The 9,075-nt window shown below is 34.7% G+C and overlaps 2 protein-coding genes across 6 annotated transcripts; both read right to left on the bottom strand.

Annotated features, from left to right (window-relative positions):
* Nucleotides 1-607: 607 nt before the first annotated feature.
* On the bottom strand, nucleotides 608-1,660 carry LOC118054583 (uncharacterized). Its single transcript, XM_035066219.1, has one exon. It carries the CDS (start codon nucleotides 1,658-1,660, stop codon nucleotides 608-610), a length of 1,053 nt encoding a protein of 350 aa, XP_034922110.1.
* Nucleotides 1,661-3,898: 2,238 nt separating this feature from the next.
* Nucleotides 3,899-8,824, bottom strand: LOC118054705 (putative glucose-6-phosphate 1-epimerase). 5 transcript variants are annotated; one of them, XM_035066375.2, is made up of 9 exons: nucleotides 8,569-8,823; nucleotides 8,052-8,126; nucleotides 6,761-6,794; nucleotides 6,497-6,657; nucleotides 5,994-6,134; nucleotides 5,660-5,762; nucleotides 5,456-5,555; nucleotides 4,678-4,923; nucleotides 3,899-4,198 (listed from the first exon to the last, which is right to left on the bottom strand). In XM_035066375.2, the coding sequence occupies exons 1-8, from the start codon at nucleotides 8,616-8,618 to the stop codon at nucleotides 4,694-4,696; spliced, it is 894 nt and encodes a 297-aa protein (XP_034922266.1). In that variant the 5' UTR covers nucleotides 8,619-8,823; the 3' UTR covers nucleotides 3,899-4,198; nucleotides 4,678-4,693. The 5 variants fall into 5 exon arrangements, with proteins under 5 accessions (XP_034922266.1, XP_034922265.1, XP_034922269.1 ...); XM_035066374.2 differs by having other exon boundaries at nucleotides 6,738-6,794; nucleotides 8,569-8,822; XM_035066378.2 differs by lacking the exon at nucleotides 8,569-8,823 and adding an exon at nucleotides 7,725-7,845 and having other exon boundaries at nucleotides 8,052-8,098.
* Between the last annotated feature and the right edge of the window lie 251 nt (nucleotides 8,825-9,075).

Genomic DNA, 9,075 nt, shown 5'->3' with positions numbered 1-9,075 from the left:
GATTTAATGTGTGTGTGCATGTGTGAACATTTTAGTATCAAATGCCAAAAAGAGAGGAATTTTGTTAGCTCAAAGAGGAGATTAAGCCAACAACTAAATTCACCGTTCATATTAAAATCAGCAAGGACAATCAGCAATTGATAACTTGTTAATATTCAGGACCCCGACAATTCTACTGGAGGGAATACATGTACAGGAACTTTTACATCTTGCAGTTTTTTACCTTCCTAACAAGCTAGACAAATTATTCCTGCAAAACTGTTTCTAAAAATTTCTCTGAACTTTAAATTACAGAAAAGCAGAAAAACTAAGCTAAGAATACAGCAGTGCAACCAAGCAAGGGCATTCTTTTCTTTGAGTACCTTTTGATTGGTTGCTGTAAAACGTGGTACACTGGATCAAGGGAAGCTATAGTAGAAAAATCTCTTGCTCTGACTTAAATTTATCTTGTTGGAGGCAGAGTTGTATGACAAGGGCAGGAAACTAATTCACAAGAATATGAAAAGGAGTTGACTGCAGCATTGTTAACCAAGCATACATGTTAATCTGCTCCTTTAGACCAGCCACCAAATTAATCACTTCCCGAACACAAATTTTTTCCAGGACTTTATTCTTCTGATGGGTGCGTGCATATTTTCTCCAGCAGCAAGGGCCAGTCTTCTCCAAGCTCCTGTGGGTTAAGCTCCATTGCAACCTTGAAATCCAGTAACGATATTGGGAAGTGGGATCTCTGTTCTTGTGTTCCATTCAAAATCATATTGCTACTTTGCACCTGAAAATGATGGCCAGGCAGCAAACCATTAACATGCTTACTCTCAGAATGGTTCTTCTGGGAATTACTTTTTGTCGAATAATCACATCCACGCTTTCTATTAATGAGTTCAATGCAGGACTTGATCAGCCTTTTCAAGTAAGCATCCAAGCCATTGTTCAGTAAACTGGCAGAGTCCATGGATACATCATGAAGGCCATGTGCTGTAGCGAGTTGTTGCATTCGCTCTCTTAGCGTCTGTGTATCCAGCAATCCACCACTATTATATGAGCTAGCACATCTATCTTTGCTTGCTAGAGTCAAGGGCCTATGGGAACCACCTGCACTCACGGTGCAAAATGGAATTCCAAGTGGTGCCTGAAGTGGAGTTACAGTAGATATCTCAGATATTTCACTCTGTTCTTTACTATGTACAGAAACTAAACCATCTGTTGACTGTTTTATTAGTGGTAATTTAGCAGGGTGGTGGAAAACTTCCCCTTCTTGATGATGCTGCACCAGCTTCTGTATACCATCTTCTGAGGCTATATTATCATCTGTAACTGTTGAATGATGAGAAGCAAGATCCACATTCCCATTTGGATAAGAATACGAACCATCACTTGCAGATGTAGGAACCTCCTTATCACGACTTGGTGGCGGCGGCGGGACAGTGGCATTACAAGCATTTTTCAAAATCGAACGTATAAATTGATTATGTATCAGCACATTATCTTTCCCAATAACACGAACACAGAGCTTATTAAACTCAGCCTTGCTCAGCCTCAAACTCAAAAATTTATTCAAATAATAGAAGTACAACTTCGACCTCTCTGCCCCAATTCTCTTCACTATCTGAACTTTCAACTCCACGAGATTCACCCGCGAATGCTCAGTTAACGGTTGCATTTCTCTCACCACATAGTCAACAACAAAAAAAAAATACACAAAAGACTAGAAAAAATCACCGTTCCACCCAAAACCCCTATCTAAATCAGGGTTATTTCACTCCATTTCCAAAATCCCATTTTCCACAACCCTAGAAGAAAAACCGCATTGACTTCAACAAAACCCATCAATGCCATTACAAAACACATCTTCTAAGCACAATGTAACCCTACAAACCCTGAAAAAAAACTACAATTTCCCCTCCCAAAACTTAAGTTTTACAAAATAAACCCAAACCCTAGTCATGTTAACCCCAAACTTCACAACCAAACAAAACCCCTTATTGCCCTTATAAAAAAAAAAAAAAAAATGAAACTTTCAACGAAACTCTATCAAAAACGCCTCCTTTTCCAAGGAGAGGCTATCAATTCCAACTTTCCAGAGATCACCCAGTAAAGCTAAAGAGCTTAAAATAATGGGTTTCTTCTAAAATGAATAATACAGCCGCGAGAGAGAGATTTGGAATATGTGAGATTCTAGAGAGAGAAAGCTTTTTATGGGTCTGACCTTGTTTGCAGCTAGAAAGTTTTCCAGATTCCGAGAGAAATCAAATTCGATGCAGTAGTAGCTAAGAAGCTTCCTTCTTCTCTCTTGCACTAAACTATGTATAAAGTGCTGGCAGCTTGGCCTAATAATTCGTTGCTTTCACTTTCTCTCACTAGAAATCACATTTTTTTGGGATTTCAATTCAATTCATTTTGAGGTTTCCTCTCTTTCTCCGTTTTAATTTTTTGGGTTTTCGAGTGACATTTTATTTTTTCATTAAATAAGGAATTGAAATCTCACTATTAATAATAATTAAAAAAAAAAAAAACCTTAATAAAACCTCACCGTTTTGGAATGCAAATGCTATTTTGGTCGTGATAGGTATTCCAGTTCAATCATTGCTTATATATTTTTAAAGTTTTAAAGGAATTTTTTATTATTTTGATTTGTTAATATTAAATTTTTTTTATATTTTTAAAAAATAATTTATACAACATTACACAAGGAGCAAGCATTACTTCTTTTTTTGGCAGAGTATGTCATTCAGTTATTAGATCGATATTTTTATTATTTATAGTTTATGAAATTAATATTTTTATTTAAATAATAATTATTGTTATTTTTTATGTTATGCCCTGAGTGTTACTAAATTAATTATATTTTATCAAATCAATGTTTTATTTAATTTAATTAAAAACTTGATTTAGGTTTGAGTTATGAATTTCTCGGATTTATCTACCTGACTAATTCGGATTTAACAACAATGTTTCTTTTTTTTCCTCCTTTATTTTCTTGTTTTATTTTATTTTATTGAGAAATTAAACTTCAAAAGTACAATCAAGGCAGAAGGCTATTAGAGATGGTTGGTATCCACAAGGCCATAAAATACCACATAATTGAAAATTACGAGGCATAGTTATGCTAATATTGGTGGTGGAGGGAAATGTTCTAATATTTCCTCAGTACTAATAAATCTTGATACACTTTTTAATCAAATATGTGGCGTTCAATCTTAATATTGAAGATCTATAGTAAGTTGGAAAAATATTATTTTTACAGCAATTCACCTGTTCCCTTCACACTTTCCAGCTTGGAGTAAAAAAAACTCTTAAAAACACTAATCCTCCATCAATTTTGATGGCCAGTGAAGATTCTGTGGAAGGTCGGCCTCCAAAGTCAGCCGCAAAGCCAACTTTACTTCGACAAGAGCAGCAGACAATCATTGAAATTGTTTTAGATTGGGAGATTATTCTCAACAAACAGCAAGTGGGACTCAGTATTGATTGCTTGAAACAAAATATTTAGAATTCATGTTAAAGATACAAACAAAATTTACTCTGAAATCATCCATAACGAAGACTATATATCAACCAGATTGCAGCTAATCACTCCAGAAAGGTGCTCGTGAACAATGCTTGTTATCTGGATGGTAGTTTTGTTGTCAGACATGTAAACAGAATCAATGGATCACTGAAGCTGTTCATCAGGAAAAGAAAAAAAAAAAGTTTCTTCATAGTTGGGTTCATATATCATGATCAAGCCAAGACCAGAAACTTGTTCGTGTTTGCTTTCATGGAACGTATATTAAAATGGAAAAGTGCAGACTTTGATGAGTTTGGAGTGAAACAACAAGGCTCACAAAGTATCTGAATTTACGAAACCAACTCAGCTGAAACTAGAATTCTGCTACTTGCATTGCCAAGAGTTGAGATCTCATTATAAAAGACAAGAACTTCATTAAATCGAAGGATATTATTGTTCAACTAAAACAATTGCAGTCATTTAAAAAACAAGACAGGAAAAAAGGGTAAAAAGAAGAGGATGAAACCTAGATGCTTTCCTTCTCTTCTTCCATTCATTCTTTTTACTTTAAGTAGAAGTCAACGAAGTTGGCAAAATTCAAATTAGATATCTTCACAATTGACTTCGTTTCCTGAGCCTTTTGAACCCTGCCTCCAAAAATACTGGCAGGAATCCACCAGCAGCGCTAAATGCACAATGCCAAAAGAGCAACTGCAAAATTTTGTTTATAACTATCAAACAAAAAGTTCTCACGCAAGAACAGGAGCACAATTCTAGAGCAACACGTGAATTAATAAAGGAAAATATAATATGGTTAGGATGGACCAAGATTCAAAGTCAATTTTAAAAATTCATATCTTTCAATAATTTTTGCGCCATATAAAACATGCCAAAAAATACAACAGTCAAAATTGTGCTAGAAGACTAATACTCGAAAATGCATTCACAAACATGCATTCATACATAAACGAACCAAATCGAGATCCAGCTTAATGCAAAATGCTCATACTTCAAAACAGGGGGAACAGGTGTAAACATTACACCTAAAGATAGGTGAATCCCTTCATGTTCAGGACATTGAGATGCTCTCAAGTTTTCACGCCAATCCTCCCTTTTTAACATTATTGCTTCTCAAGAACTGATAAACGAGTTACATGTTTCAATTTTAAGGTTTGGCTTCAGTTACATACCTGTAAAAGAGATGCATCATGCAGGCCCTATATCCTCACTTAAGATCGCACTTTCTGGATTAAGCTGTCCGCTGCAGTAACTAGAAGGAACAGCAGAGAGCTCCTGCCTTCCTCTCCACTCTTCACCAGGTTTCAAGGTAATGGGCTTTTCCACACAAGCAGCCTCTACACACAGCATATGCTTGTACTCGTCATCACCAAGATCAGGTATGGTCTTTGCTTTCTTATCCCAGGGATTCCAAACCACTGCAGGGGGGAATAACTATACTTAATTACTTATATTGACTGAGAACAATCAAAGTTCCCACAGAAAACTTGTGGTTTCCAACGCACACTTAATTAGTTCAAGTTCACCCACAAATGACCAAAACAGCATGTGTTCAATCATTTCAAACAAAGATTATTTTGAAACAGCACAAAAAAGAAGAATGCTGTCATTTAATGATGTCAAGACCACGGTTTATGGAAATCAAACAAGGGACTTCTACCAAGATGCAATTGGAGCTCTCCTCCGCAGACCCTTGGATCACACAATCTAAATAAAATTTCAAACTACAAGCTCTAATCCACTGACAGCTCTGCGAAACTTTCAAAGGTGCATGCCAACCATTACAAATTTAGAAGAATATTTACACTTGACATATGAACATCCAGCAATAGCAGCTAATGCAGCAAGATAAGAATGTTATGCATTTCCCAAATCTCGATGGAGTCTCTACAACATTGCTTGCTAGTGGCCTAGCACTATGATATGCATGCAAACAAAATTTTCACTCACCAGCATCAGGAAGTCCATCTTTCCGCAATTCAAATGTTCTCTTCCTTTCATGGTCCAGAACAGCAATTTTGGTAGGTGTTCTGAGATATACTTTGTCCACCTTCGTAAAAAAGAATAGAAACAAGTACCACAGAATATTTGTATGAATAGAAGCTGAAAGGGTACTGAAAACAATCAGCATTTCTGTAAAAAACAGATACTGACTTCTGATTCAAAGACTATTGCATCTCCTTGTTCAGTGAATCGTTCTCTGTTCTTCAGATTATCCAAATAATCTAGTGTTTCAAGTCCTTCTACCCTCACTTCACTAGACAAAACAAACATGTGACTGAATCAACAAAGAATTCAAAACACAATCATCAATTATGCATTAACATTTCTACTCAAAATGGTGATTTTACAAAGAAAAAGATAAAGAGTATTACACAATGAACAAAGTTAAAAATCGCTGCAAAATAAGTAAAAACCCAATAAACTACTTAGCATACAAAAAAAAGGACCTACAGATGCCAGCAATAAATAAATATTGTCAAAGAACCTGATATCCGTAACATGAAAATATGTGTGGTACGCAAATGTAAACGTGAAAGATTTCCCATCAGTATTTGTATTTCGAATGCGAGAGGTCAACATCAAATCTCCTCCAGGACCCAGAGTTATCCGTAGGCGAAATTCGTATCTGTAAATAATTTGTATGTATTTCGCATCACTTGGCAATTAGAAGAACTGGCAGCCCAAAAATACACAGATGCAAATATCTTAATATAAAAATATTTCTATAAGTTAATATTGCAAGGCATACAACTATACAAGCTCCAATCGTGCACCATACGATTACAAAATATCTATCCCTGTAAAACTACATCTAACTTCAGCAAAAAAAATCACATTACAGACTGTTCTATCATACTGAATGAAGCTTTACCTGCTTTTGTTTTTTGAAATGGAAAAAAATAATTTGCTTCAAATGTTGTTTAAGTAATCCATCACAAGACAAGTTGAACTGCATTTAAACTTCATAATGAAATTTGAGTCACGCACCTGTGAGGCCAGATCTTCACATCTTCTTCAGAGTGTTTAAGTATTAAGTCAATGAAGGCCTTGTTGGAGCTATTTGTTGGGAAAGGTGGGGGATCATTATCAATAGACCAAAACCTGGTCCTTGCAAATCCATGTGGTTCAAGAGAACCAAGATTGCTGAACTGCATATGCCAATAAATTTAATTTGAAAAGATAATTTTAATGGCAAAATATGATTAGTTAACATAAGAGACAGACATACTTGAGGAAAGCAGATTGGAATACCTCCACGGATAGCCTTTGGAGGCTTAAATATAGCCTGCACAAACCACCAATATAGTTTACAAAAAAATAATGCATTAGCCAAATCTAGGAACAAGAAATGACTATGATGTATGACTGATTGCCATCATCTTTGAGTAGCATACCATCTGAAATAGAAGATGGATAAGATTACAATTTATTAAGCACTAAAGCTTATATAATACCAAACCCGTAAAAAGAAGCAATCAAATTAATATTAATAACGAAGAGAGCATTAAATAAAGTGTCTGAGTTTTAATACATCATAACACTTTTAAAAAAGAAATTTGATGACATTAATGGAACTGCACATTAAGACTGTGCTCTAAAAGATGTAAACGACATGGATTCCTATACAGTTCTCCATTTCAACTACCTTACTCTAATTCTTTGGAAACATCTTTGTCATACACCTTTCTTTTTCTATGGTGGAATCTAAGGTATCTAAGCTAAAAAAAGGTTCAACTAAGCTGTAAAAATGTAAAATTTAAGTTTCAAAGCCCAGTACTCTTCAATGTTAGAATTAATTTTTTTGATTATCCAGAATAATGAAGTGCATTTTCCTAGGAACCTATGGTCAAGGTTTTTATGCATTTCAGGTCCTCTAGGTTGAATATTCATCAAAGAATTTATGTAATATCTCTAGAAAATCCTTGACTTTATTATAATAGGAGATCAGGGCAATTAAATTATTTCAAGTCAGTAGACTTCCCCTCTACAGAGAGTAAAATGTGAGACTATGTTTCCACCAATGATTCCACAGTCACAGGCTAATAAATCCTACATTAAACCCTTCATCGTTTGTACCAAGGATATAAATTAATGTGGTATGCTCATAAAATTTTCAGAGATACCCCTTCTGTGGACGGCGAATAGAGATGTATATATATGTGACTTGTTTATAAGACCAATAGTCACCTTCTAGTTATATTAGCAGAAATCTCACCACAAAGTTGCAGGCATTTCCCGATACCATCATGTTTTCACAAAATGACTTTTTGAAGCATCTTGACTTGTAATTCAACAAACATGAGTGTATGGTTACTTTCTAATATTCTTCTAACATTCTGTACTTCATCAGCAAACAGACAGAGTTAAGCAACAAGCCACATTTGAAAAACCACTGGAATGGAATTACACCAATTACTGAACAAATAAAGTAAATTACTTCTATAAACTAACGGTAAACAGCTACAATTGCATCAAAAAAATTGCTGAAATTCATCATGGTTGCTCAAATGTACAGCTTATATATCACAGTAACTGGATGTACCTTGCTACTAACAAAAAGCAATTCTTCCCCATGTTCATTCTTCCAGGATGTGACATGACCTCCATACAGGTATACCTGGTCATAAAACAACTCTAATCAACAAGCTTTCTTCTCGAACAATATAGCAAACAGTACACAAAGAATGCACTTGAGATCAATGCAAGTGGGGGCATTTATGATTCCTTTAGTAAGGAAAACAAAACAATGGTCTAGCTCAATACTGCCAAAATTTCTTGTTTTTCGATACACCTCAGTAACAGCAGCTATCAAATCTACAAGATTAACAAAAAAGAAACAAGCTTGGATTCATAATCAGCCATAACATCTAGCCTATTCAAATGGGTTCAGATCTAACATCCAGAATGAAGCACCATTGCCATTTCAAACGATACAAAACCAATCAAAGTCCAGAAAGGATAAAAAGAAAAGACAATAGATTTGCAAAGAAATGAAGAAAAGGGCAATTGGGTTTCATTAATTACACCAAATCAAGAGATAGATAAAGAGAGAAATATACCTCCGCAGAGCAGCCTCGAACCTCACGCAAGATGATCTTGTCAAGGCCATTTATACCCTTACAAAGCTCCACGTACTTGGTCTCTTCAGACATCGCTTGTCTCTTATACACAGGGACACAGACACCTCTTTTTGTCTGCAGAATAGTAAAATTCCTTCGAATCTGTAGGATCGAAAACTGGAGGAGCTGTCAGATGGAGCAGAAGACAAAAGGCGAAAGAAATATTTTTTGGGATCTTCTGTTTTTCTTACATCCAGAGTACGATGCTTGTGAATGTAAAAATAATATTTTATTTATTTTTAAAAATTATTTTTTATATTAATATATTACAATAATTTAAAAATACAAAAAATACTAAAATAAAACATAAAACCATCAATCTGAATAAAAGCAATAAATTTTTCACAAAAAAATCAAGGAAAAAAATTAAAAATAATAAAAAAAGATAAAATTAAAAAATATAATATTTAATAAATTAAGATTCAATGATGAAATTAAAAAAATAAT

This window comes from Populus alba, chromosome 3, assembly GCF_005239225.2.
Source record: "Populus alba chromosome 3, ASM523922v2, whole genome shotgun sequence".
Classification (NCBI taxonomy): Eukaryota; Viridiplantae; Streptophyta; class Magnoliopsida; order Malpighiales; family Salicaceae; genus Populus; species Populus alba.
This window is presented reverse-complemented; position numbering and strand designations above follow the sequence as displayed.